Raw genomic sequence first — 21,262 nt, 5'->3', positions numbered from 1 at the left:
TATAGATCTTGCTGAGATGATCAAACTTGGTATTCAGAGTTTTTTCATCTGAGGTCATTTAGTGTCTCATTTGAGCAAGTTTGACCAAGTCAAATTTGGTCAAATGAAAAAATAACACTTTGACTCTAGTATTATGAACTCTAAATGACTTCAAATTGAAAAGTTTTGAATACCAAGTTTGTTCAACCCATCAAGATCTACAATTGTTGTTTTAGTCAACTTTCCATTTGAGATAGTTTGGATGGTTCAAATTTATGATTTTTAAATTTTGATGCCTACAAACTAGTTTTCGGAACCCTAGATTGTCTCAAATTGAAAAGTTTTGAATACTAAATTTGTTCAGCTCATCAAGATCTATAATCCTTGTATAGGTCATTTTTTCATTTGAGAAAGTTTGAATAAAATGTAGTTTAAATTTCATAAGTGTGTGACATAGTTTTAGAAAGTCTATATGAGATTCAAGAATTTGTGACTAGTGTTTGATAAAACTTTCTTAAATGGAAAAATGAGCTATGTAACCATTGTAGATCTTGCTAAGATGATCAAACTTGGTATTCAGAGTTTTTTCATCTGAGATCATTTAGGGTCTCATTTGAGCAAGTTTGACCAAGTCAAATTTGGTCAAATGAAAAAACAACACTTTGGCTCTAGTATTATGAACTCTAAATGACTTTAAATTAAAAAGTTTTGAATACCAAGTTTGTTCAACTCATCAAGCTCTACAATTGTTGTTTTGGTCAACTTTTCATTTGAGAAAGTTTGGACAGTTCAAATTTGTGATTTTTAAATTTCGACGCCTATAAACTAGTTTTCGGAACCCTAGATTGTCTTAAATTGAAAAGTTTTGAATACCAAGTTTGTTCAGATCATCAAGATCTACAATCCTTATATATGCCATTTTTTCATTTGAGAAAGTTTGAATGAAATATAGTTTAAATTTCATAAGTTTGTGACATAGTTTTAGAAAGTCTATATGAGATTCAAGAATTTGTGACTAATGTTTGATAAAACTTTTTCAAATGGGAAAATGAGCTATGTAACAATTGTAGATCTTGCTAAGATGATCAAACTTGATATTCAGAGTTTTTTCATCTGAGGTCATTTAGTGTCTCATTTGAGCAAGTTTGACCAAGTCAAATTTGGTCAAATGAAAAAACAATACTTTGACTCTAGTATTATGAACTCTAAATGACTTCAAATTGAAAAGTTTTGAATACCAAGTTTGTTCAACTCATCAAGCTCTACAATTGTTGTTTTGGTCAACTTTCCATTTGAGAAAGTTTGGACGGTTCAAATTTATGATTTTTAAATTTCGACACCTACAAACTAGTTTTCGGAACCCTAGATTGTCTCAAATTGAAAAGTTTTGAATACCAAGTTTGTTCAGATCATCAAGATCTACAATCCTTATATAGACCATTTTTTCATTTGAGAAAGTTTAAATAAAATGTAGTTCAAATTTTACAAGTGTGTGACATAGTTTTAGAAAGTCTATGAGATTCAAGAATTTATGACTATTGTTTGATAAAACTTTCTCAAATGGGAAAATGAGCTATATAACAATTGTAGATCTTGCTAAGATGATCAAACTTGGTATTCAGAGTTTTTTCATCTGAGGTCATTTAGTGTCTCATTTGAGCAAGTTTGACCAAGTCAAATTTGGTCAAATGAAAAAACAACACTTTGACTCTAGTATTATGAACTCTAAATGACTTTAAATTGAAAAGTTTTGAATACCAAGTTTGTTCAACTCATCAAGATCTACAATTGTTGTTTTGGTCAACTTTCCATTTGAGAAAGTTTAGACGGTTTAAATTTTAGATTATTTCTCCATCCAAGGTCGTTTGAATAATATCCGGATAATATCCGTTTGGAATATCCGGATATATCCGATACTTAATCGGATTATCCGATATCCGCCGGATATCGATGATATTACATCCGTATTTGATATCCGCCTAAGATATCCGTTTTATTATCCGTATCCAAAAAAAATACGGATATCCGAGTAACTATCCAGATAAGTGTTCATATTTGTTCGGTCGAACGGACGGTCGAATAAATATCCGTACCGTTTTCATCCATACTCATCGCCCTTGTGCCGGTGTAGTGTGATTTGCTTTGGTCTCCTACGTGTTCGATAAAAAAAGAAGACACTAAGAAGTATTTAAAGTCATCACATATAGCCAACACTTTCTTTAGAAAGAGATAATCTCATCTGGTGACCTTCAGTAGCGGACAACACTCTAGCTAGATTGATTTTGTCCTCGCAAGAAGAAATGACAAACGAGCATACTTGGGTTGCAAGATGATACCAGAGGAGTGTGTTGTTTCTCAACATAAGCTTTTGGTGGCAGACTTTTGTTTTCAGGTACGTGCCCGTAGGGATAAACAAGCTAAGATTGAAAGAACAAAGTGTTAAAAACTAAAAGGGAAAACGTCAGAGGTATTTAGGAAAAGTGTTATAAAAAAGGACTCTTGGAAGGAAGAAGAGGACATAAACATGTGGGAGAAGATGACAACCAACATTCGAAATGTGGCCTCAGATGTGTGTGGAGTAACTAAAGAAAGTGGAGGCGAGGCTAAAGATACTTGGTGGTAGAACGAGAAAGTACAAAGAGCTATTAAGGAGAAGAAAGAATGCTATAGACGCTTATACCATGACAGGAGTGTGGACAACATAGAGAAGTACAAAGTGATAAAAAAGACTGCAAAACGAGCTGTAAGTGTGGTAAAGGATAGAGTGTACGGGGATCTTTACCAACATTTGAGTACGAAGGAAGAAGAGAAGGGCATTTATAGGATGACTAGGGTTCGTGAGAGAAAAACAAGAGACTTCAATCAAGTTAAGTGCATTGAGGATGAAAGGGAGCATCTCTTGGTGAAGGAGAATGAGATCCGACATCGATGGCAAGAGTATTTTGACAAATTGTTCAATGGTGAGAATACGGACACAATATTTCCGTTGGATGACTTTTTTTATGACACCAATGGGCGCTTTGTGCGGAGAATCCAAGAATCTGATGTCAGAGAAGCGTTGAAAAGAATGAAAAGAGGTCAAGCGATAGGACCAGATGGTATCCCAATCGAGGTATAGAGATGTCTTGGAGACAGCTATAGTATGATTAACCAAGCTGTTCAACCATATCTTTCGATCGAACAAGATGTCTGACGAGTGAAGGAGAAGTATATTGGTACCGATCTATAAGAATAAAGGGGATATTTAAAGTTGTACTAATTACCGGGTAATTAAATTGATGAGCCATACTATGAAGCTATGGGAGAAAGTTATCGAGCATCGCTTGAGACCAATAATGCGGGTCTCTATGAACCAATTTGGTTTCATGCCCGGAAGGTCAACCATAGAAGCCATTTTCTTAATAAGATAAGTTATGGAACGGTATAGGGAGAAGAAGAAGGACGTACACATGGTTTTTATTGACTTGGAGAAAGCTTATGATAAAATACCAAGGAATGTTATTTGGTGGGCTTTGGACAAACATAAAGTCCTAACAAAGTACGTCGGGCTCATTAAGGATATGTACAACAATGTTGTGACTAGTGTTCGAACAAGTGATGGAGACACGGATGACTTCCCGATTAGGTTAGGACTACATCAAGGGTCCGCTTTGAGCCCTTATCTGTTTGCCTTAGTGATGGATGAGGTCACAAGGGACATACAAGGAGACATCCCTTAGTGTATGCTTTTCGCAGACGATGTAGTGCTAGTTGATGAAAGCCGGACATGAGTGAATCAGAAATTGGAGTTATGGCGGGAGACTTTGGAGTTTAAAGATTTTAGACTCAGTAGAACTAAAACTGAGTATATGAGATATGACTTTAGCACTACTACTCGGAAGGAAGATATTAGTTTGGAAGGTCAAATAGTGCCTAGGAAAGATGTCTTTCGATATTTAGGATCAATGCTACAGAGAGACAGGGATATTGATGAAGATGTTAGCCACAGAATCAAAGCAGGGTGGATGAAGTGGCGCCAAGCATCTGGTGTCCTATGTGACAAAAGGATACCACAGAAGCTAAAAGTCAAGTTTTATAGAACGACGATTAGATCTGCTATGTTGTATGGTGCAGAATGTTGGCCTACGAAAAGACGACATGTTCAACAGATAAGTGTCGCGGAAATGCATATGTTGCGTTGGATTTGCGGTCATATAAGAAAGGATCGAGTTCGGAACGATGATATACGTGATAGATTAGGGGTAGCACAAATTGAAGAAAAGCTTGTCGAACACCGGTTGAGATGGTTTGGACATGTCCAACGGAGACCTTCGGACGCACCGGTGCGTAGTGGAATCCTAAGGCAGGATAGTAACGTGAAGAGAGGTAGACGAAGACCCAAGTTGACTTGAGTAGAGACAATAAAAGAAGACTTGAAAGGATAGAATATACCAAAGACTTAGCCTTAGATAGGAGTGCTAGGAAAACAGCTATTCATGTGCCTGAACCTTTTGCTTCTGCTGGGTTTCAACTCTAGTCTACCCCAACTTGTTTAGGACTTAAAGACTGTGTTGTTGTTGTTGTTGAATCAGGTTTCATATTCATAGTTATCTGAGAAACATCTACATCTTTGTAGTTATGGTTTATCTGATGTGGACATCTCCAGCATTCACACCAATCATTAGACAGAAAACATTTCACTTAAAATATAAATAAATCGAATATTTCATGATTACCTGCACATCCGTTCATGGTAAGATATGCTGCAAATGCATCCTTGTTCATCTGCACGGTTTTCAATATCAGCATATGCTTCCTCATGAGCATGTGGCTAAGATCGAACTTTGTGTTATCTTTGGATTGAAAACCAGCAAGAAATTGACCTTTTCATAATCATTTCACCAATTATCATCCTAGCAATAAAACCAATAGTGCTTGCCAACCGTATATGGCATATGCACACCAATATATACAGAGCATCTACATGATGCCCATTGTTGGATAAGAATGGTGCTTTTAACTAATGTGCCAATTCCCAGGAAAAAATGTAACAAGGACTTGAGAACAAAAAAAAGTACTTCATTCAATTATCTTGCAGGGGGGGGGGGGGGGGGGGGCAATGAAGTTAAATAATCACGCCAAACCAGACAACATTTTTCTTCGAAGCGTTAAAGAGTCCCAGAGAAAAACAGGAAACCAAATCTACTGATAAATATATGCAGCACCAAGCACCTGGGCCTACTGATTATGAATTAGGGCACGTTTGGTTGCTGACGGTAGTTGCCGCGCCAAAGCTTGGGCCGGCCAAATTTTGGCGCACAAATCGGTTGCCCAGGATCAGCCGCAAAAATGGACTAAGCCGCCTATGTCTGAACTGGGGCCAACCAAAGTTTGGCTATCATCCAAACGGTAGGTTTGCATACAGTCAACGACCAATGTTTGGCCTGGCAGCTTGAGGCCGGCATCCAAACATGCCCTTAATTGCTTGGTGGCACCAAGTTTTGCAGCAACTAGATAAACAACACCAAAAGGGTTTAAATTCTTTAGTGGTGTTGGTCATTTGGTGGATTTGGAAGCATAGGAAATTAGGAATATATGTGTCTTTGGAGGGTCATTTGGTGGATTTGGAAGCATAGGAAAGATTAGATATGAGGAAAAAATGTGGTGTATGGCAGGGGTCAAAGGCCTCAGGCACATTTGGGCATAGCCTGGTTGCGTAGGTGGTCTGTTGGTCGTCTAGTACTCTTGTAAACCCGAGGGCTTGTATGAGTCTCTTTGATTCTTTGTATCTTCTTGATGTAATGATATGCAGCTCTCCTGCATGTCTGAGAAAAAAAAGATAACCATAGCTGGAAAGTGAAAACAAATCTGTGTGCAAGTAAGAAGGCTACTTCATATTAAACCTATGCAGCAGGAAGTAGCATTTCCACCTCCTAAGCTGTCTTTGAGAAAATGCATAGTGATCTTTCTTTATTTGGTCAGTAACATGCAAAAAAGTATTCAAATTGGACACATGGAATAAGAAAACTCAATAGGTAACAACCTTTGCACACTTTATCTGAGCAATGTCCACATATGATGTTTACCTGAAATATGTTCAACAATATTAATCCATCACTTTAAAATAGTCTTGGTATAAAATAAGAAATAACGACATTAGTAACAGTAACAAAGAAAACCAGAAATTAGACACAAACCTGCGCTGTGCGACCCATCTTTTCGAATGTAGTTTCACAGTGCACTAAATCTCCATTATGCATTTTCTGAAATTGCATGTGAGAAATTAGAGAATGTATGGTTGAGCTACGAAGGTAGAGAACTCCTAACAAGAATGGACAGCACTCTAGTTTCAACGCAACCTAAACAACATGCTACTATATGATAAAAAATCATAAGTCAACAGTTTTCAACAGAAAAGGCATGCACTCTTTTTATCATATACAATCAATTTGAAATACAAAAGTGTTACCTGAATGTAGTCAATAGGATCTGAACCAGTTAGAAAAGAGCGAGAACTAACAAAGCGTCCAAATTCAAGGTAACCACCCTGAACAGAATGAACAAATGCATTGTATTATCCAGATGGTGACATGTCACAAATTTCAACATCTATCGAGGACCATGTAGGTTAAAATGATCAAACATAAAATTGGCCAAAGCCCAACGTATGTGTTGGAATATGAGAGTATGAGTGTATTAGGCCCATGAGGCCCATGTATGACTAATATACATTGCTACCCTTCTAGGGTTAGCCTGATAAGAAATCCACACAATTCTAGCATGGTATCAGACTAGGTTTTCCTCCCTCCCCTTCCCCAACCAGCCGCCAGGCGCCGCCGGCCGGCCTCTTGCCGCCGCCATGGCTGGACGCCCTCCCCCTCCCTCCCCAACCTACTTCCACGTTTTCCCCTCCCTTCCCTACCCGTCGTGGGCCCAGCGCGCGGGCGCCGGCCTCCTTGCCGCGGACGCGGATGGCCCGGCCGCCGCCGCTGTCGCTGCGGGCGTGGGCGCGGGTGCCGGCGCGGGCGCGGGCGTGGGTGGCCCAGCCGCCGCTGCGGGCGCGGGCGCAGGCGGCCCCGCCGCTACGGGCGCGGGCGCAGTGCGGCCCCGCCGCCGCGGGCGCGGGCTCGGGCAGCCTGCCCACTGCCGCCGCCGCCGCCGCTGCAGGGGCGGGCGCGGGCGCAGGCAGCCACGCCGCTGCCGCTGGGGGCGCGGGGGAGACCCTGGAGCCTTTCTTCTTCCCCGCTCCCCCTCCTCTGCCACCCCCTGCCCTCTCCAGACGGCAGGGGCCAACTCCGCTCTCGCCGCCGCTCTCGTGCTGCACGGGCTGCTGCTGCGGACAGCCAGGCCCGGGTGCGGGCGGCCGCCCTCGCTTTGGAGCGCGAGCGCGACCGCGGCTGATGCCCTGGCCCGCCAGATCGCTGAGGCGGAGCAGCTCCTCGTCCTCCCTCCATCCTACGACACCGCGGCCACCTCCTCAGGCTCGACGGGTCACCGCGCGTCTACACCACGGTCATCTGGCACGACCCGGCCGACCCGCACGTGGCTCAGCTCCACTACCAGGCCGGGGGTGTCCAGAACATCCGACTCCTCGTCCCGGTCGTCCTCGAGCCTGAGTCGCCCTCTTACGCCCGCTGGAGGGACCTGGTTCTCCTCACCCTCCGCCGCTACGCCCTCGACGACCACGTCCTAGTCGACGCCTCGGTCGCGGTCCAGACCCCATCGTGGCTGCGCCTTGACAGCGTCGTCCTCTCCTGGATCCTCGGGACGATCTCCCTGGACCTCCACGACCTCGTCCGCAACTCTGCTGACGCTCGCCGGGCCTGGCTTGCGCTCGAGGGCCAGTTTCTGGGCAATGCCGAAGCCCGGGCCCTGCGTCTCGATGCGAGCTTCCGCACCTTCGTCCAGGGTGACCTCTCCGTTGGCGATTTCTGCCGGCGCATGAAGAGCATGGCGGACTCCCTCGGCGACCTTGGCTGGCCCGTGGAGGACCGCATTCTGGTCCTCAATGTCCTCCGCGGGCTCAGTGACCGCTACGCCCACCTCCGGACGTGGATCACCCGGCAGAGGCCCTTTCCCTCCTTCCTGCAGGTCCGTGACGACCTTGTCATGGAGGAGCTCACTCAGGGCGTCCAGCCAGGGTCCACCTCCGCGCCAGGGTCCTCGTCTTCCTCGACTGCCCTGGCCGCTACTCCTCCGGCGCGTTCGTTCGCTCCACCGCCGTCGTCGCTTCTTGGTTCTCCTCCCCCCGGGCCGGGCGGGGGGTAGGGGGGGCCGTGGCGGCCGCCGTTGCCGCGGAGGGGGGCGTGGGGGCCGCGGGGGCCACCACACACCGGTGCCTCCAGGGAGCCACCAGGCGCCCGCGACTCCACGGGGTGCAGCCTGGCCCTCTTTCCACAACCCGTGGTTGGGGCGCATCTCCATGTGGCCCTTCCCGGCTCCAGGCGGAGAGCCTCGCCCACCAGTGGCCTTGCTCACTGGAGCTCCTCCGGGGTTTCACTCCCCGTCTGCGTGGGCTACACCTCCCGGCGCATCTTCGTGGGTGCCACCTCCCGACACCTTGCCCGGGCCTGTCGGTTGGAACCCGGCGGCCTTGGCCAGATCCTTCAGCACCATGGCCCTGACACCGCCTGCCGGTACCGACTGGATTGCCGACTCGGGTGCCACTTACCACACTACTCCAGACCCTGGTATACTCTCCTCTATTCACCCTCCTTCTGCCTCTCATCCTTCGTCCATCATGGTCGCGAATGGTTCGTGTATTCCAGTTACGTCCGTGGGTGCCGCCGGCACTCATGGTTCCTTTGTTCTTCCTGACATTCTTGTTGCACCCTCTATGGTTCACAACCTTCTTTCTATTCGTCGTTTTACAGCTGACAATTCCTGTTCTGTTGAATTTGACTCTTCTGGTCTTACTGTAAAGGATTTGGCTTCCCGGCGTCCTCTTCTCCGATGTGACAGCACGGGACCCCTTTACACCCTTCGGTTTCCGACGTCTGCTTCCTCTTCGTCGCCGTCTACTTTGTCAGCTGCCTTCGCCGCCACTCCTTCTTCCACCACTTGGCACCGTCGCCTCGGCCATCCTGGACGTGATGCTCTGATGCAGCTTAGTCGCAGTTCCGACATTGGTTGTACTCGGACTCACGATGAGCACTTGTGTCATGCATGCCAGCTGGGCCGTCATGTTCGTCTCCCTTTTTGTTCTTCTTCTTCACATGCTACGCATGTGTTTGATCTTGTACACTGCGACCTATGGACATCTCCTGTCATCAGCATTTCTGGGTATAAATACTATCTTGTGGTGGTTGACGATTTCTCGCATTATTCGTGGACTTTCCCCTTGCGTGCAAAGTCGGATACCTTCACCACTCTTCTCCACTTTTTCGCCTGGGTGTCTACTCAGTTCAGCCTTACCATCAAGGCCGTCCAGTGTGACAATGGCCGTGAGTTCGATAACGGCACCTCCCGTGCCTTCTTCCTCTCTCACGGTGTCCAGTTGCGCATGTCTTGCCCGTATACTTCCTCCCAGAACGGCAAGGCCGAGCGCATGATTCGCACCACGAACGACACCATGCGCACCCTTCTGCTCCAGGCGTCGCTTCCTGCTCGCTTCTGGGCCGAGAGTCTGCACACCTCCACCTATCTCCTTAACCGCCTTCCTTCCGCTGCCTGCCCGGCTCCCACACCGCACCACGCTCTCTTCGGTACCCCTCCTCGGTATGACCACCTTCGTGTCTTCGGGTGTGCGTGTTACCCTAACACCACTGCCACCGCTCCCCACAAGCTGGCTCCCCATTCCGCTCTGTGTGTCTTCCTTGGGTACTCCCCGGATCACAAGGGGTACCGGTGCTTTGACCTCACCTCCCGTCGGGTCCTCATCTCTCGCCACGTGGTGTTTGATGAGTCTGTCTTCCCCTTCTCCACCACCACACCATCTCCCACCCCCGATCCTGACCCCTTCTCTCTGTTTCCCACTGACACGGTGGTCCAGCCGTTTTTACCGCTGTCTCCTGCAGGTACTGCTTCCCCGTGCCCCTCGCCGGGCCCGTGCCCCCGCTCGCCGCCCACCAGTGACGCCCCTGGCCCTGCGCCCTGCCCGGGTCCGGAGGCGTCGCCCTCCGGAGCTGCCCCTGCCCCTCCGTCCGCAGCGGGTCCGGGGACGCCGCCTGTCGCACCTCCTGCGCGTTTCGCCCAGCCGGTGCACGTCTACCAGCGCCGTGTGCCGGCGGCAACGCTGCCTCCGGCACCACCGGGGTCCACCTCTCCACTGGTGACGCCTACACCACCGGTGGCTCCTCCGCCGGCGACCCCTACACCGCCGCCGCCGCCTCAGGCTGCCCGTGTCGCGTCGCCGGTGTACCACCCGCCACTCCTTCAACGACACCCGCGGCATGTTCACCCTATGGTGACGCGTCACGCGGCTGGTACCCTGCGGCCCCGGGCTCTCGCGACGATGCCCGACGACCCGCAGATCTCTCCTGTACCCTCTTCCGTTCGCGACGCCTTGTCGGACCCTCATTGGCGCCGCGCGATGGAAGAGGAGTACGCGGCTCTCCTCGTCAACCAGACAGGATCTGGTGCCCCGTCCACCCGGATTCAACGTCGTCACCGGCAAGTGGATCTGGACACACAAGCGGCGGGCTGATGGTACCCTTGAGAGGTACAAGGCTCGCTGGGTTCTTCGGGGTTTCACTCAGCGCCCTGGAGTCGATTATGATGAGACTTTCAGCCCCGTGGTGAAGCCGGCCACCGTACGCACAGTGCTCTCCCTGGCTCTCAGTCGCTCTTGGCCCGTGCATCAGCTGGACGTCAAGAATGCTTTTCTCCACGGGACTCTCACCGAGACAGTCTACTGCAGCCAGCCAGCGGGGTTTGTTGACTCTTCTCGTCCGGACATGGTCTGCCGGCTCAACAAGTCTCTCTACGGCCTCAAGCAGGCCCCCCGGGCGTGGTACTCTCGGTTTGCTGCTTTCCTGCTGACACTGGGGTTTGTGGAGGCCAAGTCGGATACGTCCCTGTTTATCTATCACCATGGAGCTGAGACTGCCTATCTGCTGCTCTACGTTGATGATATTGTCCTCACAGCCTCCAGCCCGTCCTTACTCAGCCGTGTCATCGCCTCTCTTCAGCAGGAGTTTGCTATGAAGGATCTTGGTGTGCTCCACCACTTCCTCGGGGTCACTGTTGAGCCTCGCCCCACCGGCCTTCTCCTTCACCAGCGGCAGTACACTCTTGATATCCTGGAGCGTGCTGGGATGACTAACTGCAAGCCCTGCTCTACTCCAGTTGACACACAGGGCAAGCTGTCAGAGGCCGTGGGCACCACCGTGGCAGACCCCACTGCTTACCGGAGTCTTGCAGGTGCCCTTCAGTACCTCACCTTCACCAGGCCAGACATCACCTATGCAGTGCAGCAGATATGCCTTCACATGCATGATCCCCGAGAGCCTCACCTCACTGCGCTCAAGCGCCTCCTCCGTTACCTCCGCGGCACTGTCGACTACGGCTTACTCCTTCAGCGGTCTTCCTCCACCGAGCTCGTCGTCTACACTGACGCCGACTGGGCCGGGTGTCCGAACACTCGGCGCTCTACCTCCGGCTACGCTGTCTTTCTGGGCGGCAACCTGGTGTCCTGGTCGTCCAAGCGCCAGCCGGTGGTCTCCCGATCCAGTGCCGAGGCGGAGTACCGAGCTGTCGCTAACGGCGTGGCTGAGGCCTCCTGGCTCCGACAGCTCCTTGCCGAGCTCCATAGCCCTCTCTCCCGGAGCACGCTGGTCTACTGCGACAACGTCAGTGCGGTGTACCTCTCCACCAACCCCGTGCAGCACCAACGGACCAAGCATGTGGAGATCGACCTACACTTTGTCCGTGATCGGGTTGCCATCGGCGATGTTCGGGTCCTCCACGTCCCGACCACCTCCCAGTTTGCCGACATCTTCACCAAGGGCCTCCCGTCATCGACCTTCACCGAGTTTCGCTCCAGCCTCAACATCATTGGTGGCTAGTTGCGTCTGTGGGGGGGCTCGTGTGTGTGCTTCTTTTCATGTCCAGTCTGTAACTCCGCTGCGACGGTAGTTCAGACTGCGGGGGGGTGTTGGAATATGAGAGTATGAGTGTATTAGGCCCATGAGGCCCATGTATGACTAATATACATTGCTACCCTTCTAGGGTTAGCCTGATAAGGAATCCACACAATTCTAGCAGTATGTGCTGCCAAAAAGGAAAATCAGAATTTTTAAATACATTTAGTATATAGAACAATTAGGCTAAAAAGAAAGGTTAGACAAGCAGATGATTTATTGAGTTATTGCTAAATATGTTGGAACAAATGATGATTGATGTTGGAACTAAAAGGCTGCTACACTGTGCTTACTAATCTTCAGTAACATAAGGCCTGGTTTTCCCTTTACTATACATTCCAGGAATATTTGGTTTCTTATCTTGCCATATGTCCGTATTAACTGATGAAATGGTAATATTTGGTAACTTGTTCAGCATAAAAGGGTGGTGCATTATGAACAATCACTACAATCCAATTCCAATGGTTGTGTTGGCAGTCGGCACCACTACAACCCTAAGTATGTAGTCTTCAGACTGCAACAGATTTTTATACAGCCTAAACCCTTGGAATAAACACTGGCACCTTAGGATATGACTGCAATTGTAAAAATATACAAATATACAAACATGGTACTAGTACCACACCTTTTAAGAACATAATGACTTAATGAGTTAAAACTTCATGACCTTAAAATCAAATGGAGATAACATCATAAATTGCCAATTAGGACTAGAAAAAATGGCATGTCAATATATCATACTTCCTTACCTCTTGAGATCTTTTCTGCACATCTTTGCAGAACTCGACAACCAAATCAGAGTGCAGTGAGCCCTGATAATTACAATGAAAAAGAGTCGTTAGGCTATATTCAAATGCACTATGAGAAAACAATATACTGTCTAGAAGATAATAATTTAACATTTAAAATGGATTTCAGATATTCACCTGTTCCTTATATTCGAAAACCTTACCAACCAGATGCGTCTGAAAGCTGCTTAGGAGAGCAACATGAAAGAATTTTGTCTAGTTTAAAAGTACATGGCATAGTGAAGACCATGATTGTATGGATACAAAATCAACAAGGCGGCTTTCATTATCAAATGTATAACAATTAGAACTTGGAACAACGATGATAGCAGTAGCTGGTACATGCATGTAGGTGACTGCCAACAAAACTGCAGAAAATAACAAAAATTATTAATGAACTACATGGCTCAGTAGTTCTCATAGCACAGGGAATAGCATGCTGATTCAAACACAGAAATTATATGAAAAGGGTATCAATTTAATTACAGAACCCAGGGTCATAATCTAGAAATTAAAAGGGAGAATCATGGCAGACAGAAGTTAACAAAAAAACATTCTCTAAATTATAAAACACAAGAAGTGATATACTTATACACGAAGCATAGATGATACTGAAAACAGTAGGAGCCATGCCAATTACATAAGTGTGTCCATTGCTGAACTGCCAGGACATGCTTTTTGATTGTATAAAAGCTGCTCAGAATACCAGATGCATCCATATTTGAAAAATACTTTGATTGCTATGGCTTTTTAAACCAAATAATTAAGGAAACAAGTTTTGAATCCTAATCAAAATTATGGCAATCTAGCTCATTATGTACACCCAGGTATGTCTTCTTAACAACTACTAAAATCTTATGCAATTATTACAGACGGTGATCCTATTGTCAAACAGCAGATGCAAATAGAAGCTCATGCGGTCCATTTAGAAGCACAAGGAATGGGAAAAGTACCTATGACGAACAGATGAATGGTATCCATAGCGCAGGAAGCCATGTTACTCCACTACAGCAGCGCCACTATATTCAGGTTTGAAAGTGGTTCCCTGTTAGATATGTGCACTGAAAGCATTGTATGACAACATGAATAACTAAACTTTTCACATTTCAGGGAATCACCGTGTGACAAATAGATTACAGGACTCTAAAAGCACACTTACCGTAACAATAGGAAATCATTTGATGGGTGTTGTGTAATGTGTACTTGTGTTAGAATATATAGATCATTGAAGCCAAAAACGACCGTGTAGGGCGGTCATGGGTGGGCATTCGGTCTCGGTCAGTTCTGTTTCGGTCTCAGTCTTGAGTCTTAGGACAGAACTGACCAGTCAAAAGAACACAGCAAAACAAGAGGAGAAATCGAGCGTGCACAGGTGGGGCTTCGCACGGGGGCGGCGCTGCTCGTTAGCGCCTGGGGGCTGGGGTGTTGAGTCCATGCACGGATGTGTCAATATGGGCGCTGCCGTCCATGCCGCCGGCGATGTTGCTCGACGGCAAGCGCGCTGCCTAGAGGCTCGTTCGTCTGGAGCTGCAAAATCGAAAGAGAAGGGGATTGAGAGGGAAGGGGAGCAGCTGCAGGATTGGAAGGGAAGGGGAGGGCGACGGGAATAGCGCAAGACCGGCAGACGCGGACCGCAGGGCGTCGGCGTCGCTGTCGGCCCCGTTGACCGTCGTGTTGGACCTCGCGGTCGCGGCGATGGGGTTGGCGTCGGGGGGCGAGGGAGACTACACACTCACCATGAGAGCTAAGCTAGCTTCTAGCTTCGGCAAAACGGAATTGAAGGATTTCGCATTATAAATGTCTACTGTTTGCGAGGTATTGGCGCAGCGGCACCGGACGAACGGCCGGAGTGGAGGAGCCGAGAAGCACACGGATTCGACGGTAGAAGAAGGGCGCGGATGACTCACCGCGGCGGCAACGAACGGTACAGTCACCGAGCGGGATGCCGGCCTTCGGCGAGAGAGCGACGGCCGGCGGGATGGAGCTTCTTCCCATAACAGTGGGCCCAGGCACGGGGCATTGCGGGCTTGCGGCCGTGTTTGTTTGGCTGATTCGTCAGCTCATAAGCACTGTAATATATCTACCCAGTTTCAAAAAATAATAAAAAAAAAGAGGACGGCTGGCTGGCCTGACTCTCGTCAGTCGTCACCATGGTGGCCACTCGCAAGTGTTATCAGCCGCTTTTTTTTCGGATATGCTTCCGGTAGGGTGTCCGGACACGGGGATCGCGCTCGTGGGGAGCGAGCGACCCTGCCGGCATGCGGCCTGGCCCAAGGTGCTTTTTTTCTTTATTCTTTTTTCTTTTCAATGCAGCAATTTATTTTTATTTTTTTGTTTTATCTATTTTTTAGTATTCTTTTATTTTTTATTTTTATCCTTCTTTTATTTATACTAGCAAATATGCCCGTGTAACACGCACGTTTTTCTTAGAACCATTTGAAATGCAATAGAAATGTCAATTGAATTGTCGATATACAATAAAGGCAAGTGCTTATTCGATTTGATGAGATTGTATAGAACAAGGTTCAAATCTAAAGCAAACAATCATCGGTACACAAAAGTTTGGGCGTGGTGCATGTGCATGAATGTGTGTCGTGCATGACACGTGAAGTTCAGGTGTTGGCTTCAGCTACGTCTTATGACGTGGATGTAAAATCACAGTTGGGCCATGTTACGTCGCATGTGGCTATTAGACCAAACGACTAAAGACTTGGACACGTTGGATTCAGCCGAATTAGATTAGTTTTACGTGTGCATATAGAAAGGCCATGCATGATAACTGGGTAGGACATGCTTAGGGGCTAGCTGTGACCGAGAGGGAGTTGAGCTGTGTGATTAAGTCCATTGCGCAGGCGTACGTGATCGAGAGACAGTGGCGGACCTAGGATTTTATCATAGGGTATGCCTCACAAAAATTATCATACGCAATTCGAATAAAAAATATTTAATAATTCAGTAAAAACCATTTATTGATTCGATAAACAATTGTAAATTAGCAACATAATTTATTATACATGCACTAAATAACATAATAAATCTTAAATTCACCAAATTACAATATAAATAGTTGAAATGCATTACTGATAACTTACAATACTACCCATCTGACTTTTTTTGCCACCACTTTCTCAATGTCTCGATATATCATCTTCATCCACCTAAAATATCTTGCTCAGCGAATGTGTATATTATTGTAGCATAATGTAAAAAGCAATGATAGAATCGTAGTCCGTAAAAAACTCGCAAGATATATTATCTTCTAATGCTACGAAAAAAGTAGATGATTCTAAGTCTTCACGGCGTGAACAAGTTCTGAAAGAAAAAAAAAACAGATGACTCACGACAACAATTACAAGCCTGATAGTCTCTTTGCGTGAGATCGATTTGCACATTTTCACTTCAAGTCTTCATGGTGCAGCGGGGCAGGCGGGTAGTAGGCCGGCAGCGGCAGGGGAATAGCAGGGCGGCAGCCGGCATGGCCAGAACCCAAAGAGCAGACCGCCAAAGGCCAGAGGGAGATTGGGAGACGGACGGGACGTCGGGACGACGCCGCACTGCCTGCCCGCAGGAAGTAGGACGATCGATGATCAACGATAGGGATCGCCTGTGCCCTGCCCGTGCGTGAGATCGATGATCGACAATAGAGTCCGCATCTTGGTGGATCGATGGAGTCTCGAACTGAGCGAAGACGTGCGCATGCGTGACTGCGGCGGTCTCCGATGCATCCTATGTACCCCCGGCATACCTGTATGTCCACCCCTGGGGAGAGGGAGTCAAGCCACGGGATTGAGAGGGCGTGAGTAAGATCTCGAATATGACACGGCATCTAGATCGAACGGTTTTTATCGAGGGAGAGTAAGATCTCCGACAACGGAAGGCTCATGTGAAACGGTGTCAAGATCAAATGGTCATGAAAGAGGGATAGCCCCACAAGTTATTCGCTCTTTTATAGTGTGATATTTCTTTTTTTATTTCTTTTTTAGTTTTTTATTTTCATTTCTTTTATGTATTTTTTATTTTCATTGAGTTTACTTTAGTTTTCATTTTTATTTGTCAATTCAGTTTTTTTGTTTTTTCATTGTGTCTTGTTTAGTTTTCATTTTTGTTGGTTTCAGCTAAATTTTGTGGTTGTCATTTTCAGTTTCAATCACATGTTTATGGTTTTTTTCATTGTGTCTACTTTAATTTTCCAATTTTATTTGTTAATTTTAGTTTTATTTTTCAATTTTATTTTTCCTTTTAGGTTCGAATGCCTACTTTAGTTTTAAGTTTTATGTTTCAATTTTTTGTTTTTCATTATGTCTACTTTAGTTTTCAGTTTCTATATGTCAATTTTAGTTTAATTTTTTGGTTGTCAATTTCATTCTCAGTTTGCGGTAGCTATTTCAGTTTTTCAGTTTTTCTTTAAGGTTCGAATGCCTTTCTAAATCCTGCATATTAACTATTCTTCAATATTTTCTGCTTTTAAATATTTTATTTTTTGTTTCAATGTTTATTTTAGTTTTAGTTTAATGAGTTATGAGTTCCATTATTTCATTTTCATTTTCAGGTTCAAATGCCTTTATAAATTCTACATGTTAGTTGTATAAAAACTTACCTCCATACTTTGGCAGCTTATGCAATCAATTTGCCCCTCAAAGGTGTAGCTTATCTTATTTTGAGCCGCTACTCTTGTATTTCTAATAAATGTCCATCCAAATGTCAGGTAGTCATGTTTCTTAGCTTATATAGTGAGTTATATAATAACTTGTCCCTCCAGTTGGTAGCTTATGCAATCTTTGTTCTAATAATTTGCCCCCAGGTTGTTGTGTCGCTACTCTCGTCTTTTAATAAATGCCCCTAGTCGCAGCAAGTCATGTTTTCTGGCTTTTGTAATGTGTTGTATAATAACTTGCCCACATAGTTGGCAGCTTAAGCAATACTTATTTTAATAATTTGCACCTTCAAGTTGCAACATGTCTTGTTTTGGGCCGCTATTCTATCTTTATGTAAATACTGTATATAATAATTTTATTATATTCACATGATAACAATCGATGTGCTACTATGTAACAACTTCAGTATCTTTTTTAATAACAACTTTAGTATTACACGCTGATAACTTATTTGATAAATCTTCTAGCATATATTTGCACATAAATTGCTAATAAAATAAAATTCTTCAAAACATAGTGACGAGATCATAACATATAGGTATGTTAAGCCTCCGGTCCAATGATTCCCGAATGAAGAAGACCCCCGACCGACCCCTTCGGGATCGCCCGGGGCTCAGGGGCTATGTTTATCGGGCACGCTCGCGCGCATCCTCTAGCAAAGAGATCCAGCCGAGCCTAACTCGACCGCAACTTTGAAAGCTCTAGTTTGGTTTTGGTAAATTGATGAAACCCTAAGTGCTAACCTAGTTTATCAAAGTGATTATGAGATATGTAGCACTACTCCAAGTAGTGAAGCAAATGAAGATCATGACATGATAATGGTATGCCATGGTGATGATTAAATGCTTAGACTTAGAAAAGGAGAAAGAAAAATAAAAGCTCAAGATAAAGGTGAAATTGATAGGAGCTTTTCGGTTTAGTGATCGAGACACTTAGAGAGTGTGATCACATTTAGGATTGATAGCCGTAACTATTAAGAGGGGTGAAACTCGTATCGAAATACGGTTATCAAAGTCCCACTAGATGCTCTAACTTATTGCATCTGCATTTAAGATCTAGTGGAGTACTAACACCCTTGAAAATATTTGTGAAAAATATGCTAACACACATGTACAAAGGTGATACACATTGTGTTTAGCACTTGGGAGCAAGGGTTCAAAACTTCACCGACAAAGTGTCACCAGCGCCCTGTACAGAAAAGACAGGGTTTCACAGAGTGCACCGGACGCTAGTCACGCAGTGGCCGGACGCTGGGGTCCTGCGTTCGGTCAGTGGCGCGTAGTGAAGGCCACCCTTGGTCTCTTGACCGAACACAGGTGACCGGACTCTGGCTGAACACTGTTTAGCGTTCGATCATGATGATGTGGCAGCGCACAGAGAAGTGGGCGAGTGATCGGATGCTGGGCGAGTCCGGTTGGGCATGACCGGATATGTCCGGTCGCGAGTGGAACCTTACTAGAAATAACCCGATGCTGGTGTTGGTGCATCCTGTCACTTTGAGCAGCGTGTCCAGTCACAACTTAAATGCACTGATGACCGTTGAGATCGGGTGATCAGCATTTGAAGCAGGGGACACGTGGCAAAGATCTGACGACCGGATGCTGGGGTCCTGCATCTGGTCAATACGACCGTTACGTCTGGTTGCCCTATTTTTTTAGTGAACAGAGAGCCAACAACTCTATTCATGGGGGCTCTCTATTTAAGCCCCATGGTCGACTCAAGCTCACCCTCTTGGTCATTTGCATTGACATAGCAACCTTATGAGCTTAGCCAAAGCCCTCCCACTCCTCTCCATCATTGATTCATTATCTTTATGAGATTGAGAGAGAATCCAAGTGCATTGCTTGAGTGATTGCATCTAGAGGCACTTGGTGTTCGTGTTTCGCTGTGGAATTCACTTGTTTCTCTTAGTAGTTGTCACCACCTAGATGGCTTGGAGCAGCGAGGATCGTCGAGCGGAGGTTGGTGATTGTCTCCAGCTCCGATCACAGTGATTATGAGGGGACTTGTGCCTTCCCCCGGTGGAGTGTCGAAAGGTAATCCTAGTGGATTGCTCGTGTCATTGAGTTACCTCACTTGTGGGTATGTTCTTACGGTGTCCAATTGTGTGGACGAGGTTCATGCAACACCTCTTAGCCGTCAAACCACCAAGTGTTGGTCGACACAACAGGGACGTAGCATATTGGCAAGCATGTGAACCTCGGGAGAAAATTGGTTGTCTCTTGCCCTTTGGTATTCTCCCAGTGATTGAGTTAGTATTCATCTTGTGATTGGTTCACTCCTCTACACAGCGGTATAATCATCTTACTTACTCATTTACATACTCGCAAACTAGTTATAGTAAGCTCTTTAGTGTAGCTAGAATTGGGAGCTTGCTTTGTATCTTAAGTTCATCTAGTGGAGCTCTTTAGTGTAGCAAGTGTGAGAGCTCTTAATGAGTAGTAACTTAGTAAATTGTGTGATTAGTGATCATAGTAACTAGAATTGTTGGATAGGTGGCTTGTAACCCTTGTAGAGCTAGAGCAAGTTTGTTTTTCGCTATTTGTCATACTAATCAAATTGCTCTAGTTGGTTTGTAGATTTTTAAATAGGCTATTCACCCCCCCTCTAACCATATTAGGACCTTTCAAACTTTCGCCTAGGGCTTAGAGACTTTCCTGAGCCTTGGGCTCTTGATCTATGGCACGACCAAGCCCGGTCCTAGGCTCCTGTCCGACTAACGATGCCAGCCAAGGCCCAGACACAAGAAGACAAGCCTTAGGCTACCGATGCCTAGGGGCTCCTTGACGCCACTCTCTAGGTGTGCCCTACGAACTGCTCCACCGATAGGGTCACGTCCGGGGCACGACACAAGAAGACAAAGCTTCCCGCGGCCTTCAGGGGCTCAGGGGCTTCTAGGCCCATGCGTCAGCCCCTGGTGCCAACCTCCTTTACCACCAAGAAGACTCCAAAAGGTCTCACCCGGGTGAGGCCAGTCCAAGTTGACACCGCCTGACACGCAGAGTATCAAAACAGAGCAGTCGAACGACGCCCAGGCTTCTTCGGCTCGAAGACACCTCGACGGTCCATGGCGCACTGCTACAAGCCCCTCCTAGACTCTAGTGCACGTAGACCATAGACTAGAACCCCCAAACTGCCTTGTACCCAACCTATCTCATTATATAAGGGATAAGATTGGACCAAGAGGGGGGAGCATCCCGATTCAATCACCAAACACTCCATTCCATTCCATCTGCCTCTGCTCTACACCGAGAGCAAGGCAACCCAAAGAGGGGCACCAAGAGCCCCTCCTCCACTGTATTCCATCATCTCTTTCCTCTCCGACGAGGGTGAGACTCCACCGATAGTGAGGCAACTTTAGGATTAGCACCGAGCTAACCCCTACCAAATCTTCTTCCTTTACACTCTGTTGTAACTCCCTAGATTTCAGGTGCTCTTGAGTATAAGGATCATCAGCTGCTAACATACGGACCGAATTGGCCCAAACCAGGATAAAACTTTGTGTCTTCTCTACGTGGTTCTTATGTTCCTGAGTCCACCCGAGCCACCGGAGACCACGTACTCTAACACTGACTCAAACAACATGCTTGCCATGGTTTTGACCCCACAACAGCTAGTGTGCCTAGTAGGGGGCAACGTCAAGTGCAATTCTAGCTCTACGGTGGCTAGAGCCACCCGACTCGTCGTTGGAGCAAGCACCGTCCCAGACAGCGATGTCCACTTCCCTAGCGAGTTCTCCATCATGGAGGATGCCTTTGCTCTAGGCCAGGTCCTCAACTTT

At 46.5% G+C, this 21,262-nt stretch overlaps 1 protein-coding gene across 12 annotated transcripts in view; it reads right to left on the bottom strand.

The window, feature by feature from the left end:
- LOC136449759 (uncharacterized) overlaps positions 1-21,262 on the bottom strand; it is a 259,701-nt gene that overhangs the window by 42,012 nt on the left and 196,427 nt on the right. For 5 of the 12 annotated variants that reach the window (XR_010758118.1, XR_010758119.1, XM_066449931.1 and 2 more), the window contains exons 1-9: positions 14,734-14,879; positions 13,780-13,845; positions 13,091-13,194; positions 12,965-13,003; positions 12,788-12,850; positions 6,428-6,505; positions 6,156-6,221; positions 6,002-6,044; positions 4,695-4,743 (exon numbers count right to left, since the gene is read on the bottom strand). Coding sequence is in view for 10 of the 12 variants with exons in the window: in XM_066449931.1 (XP_066306028.1) it covers positions 4,695-4,743; positions 6,002-6,044; positions 6,156-6,221; positions 6,428-6,505; positions 12,788-12,850; positions 12,965-13,003; positions 13,091-13,194; positions 13,780-13,822 (485 nt within the window). In the remaining 2 variants the exon portion in view is untranslated. The other 7 variants (XM_066449935.1, XM_066449933.1, XM_066449934.1 and 4 more) reach the window with 7 other exon arrangements.

Source organism: Miscanthus floridulus, chromosome 5 (genome assembly GCF_019320115.1).
Source record: "Miscanthus floridulus cultivar M001 chromosome 5, ASM1932011v1, whole genome shotgun sequence".
Taxonomy (NCBI): domain Eukaryota; kingdom Viridiplantae; phylum Streptophyta; class Magnoliopsida; order Poales; family Poaceae; genus Miscanthus; species Miscanthus floridulus.
This window is presented reverse-complemented; position numbering and strand designations above follow the sequence as displayed.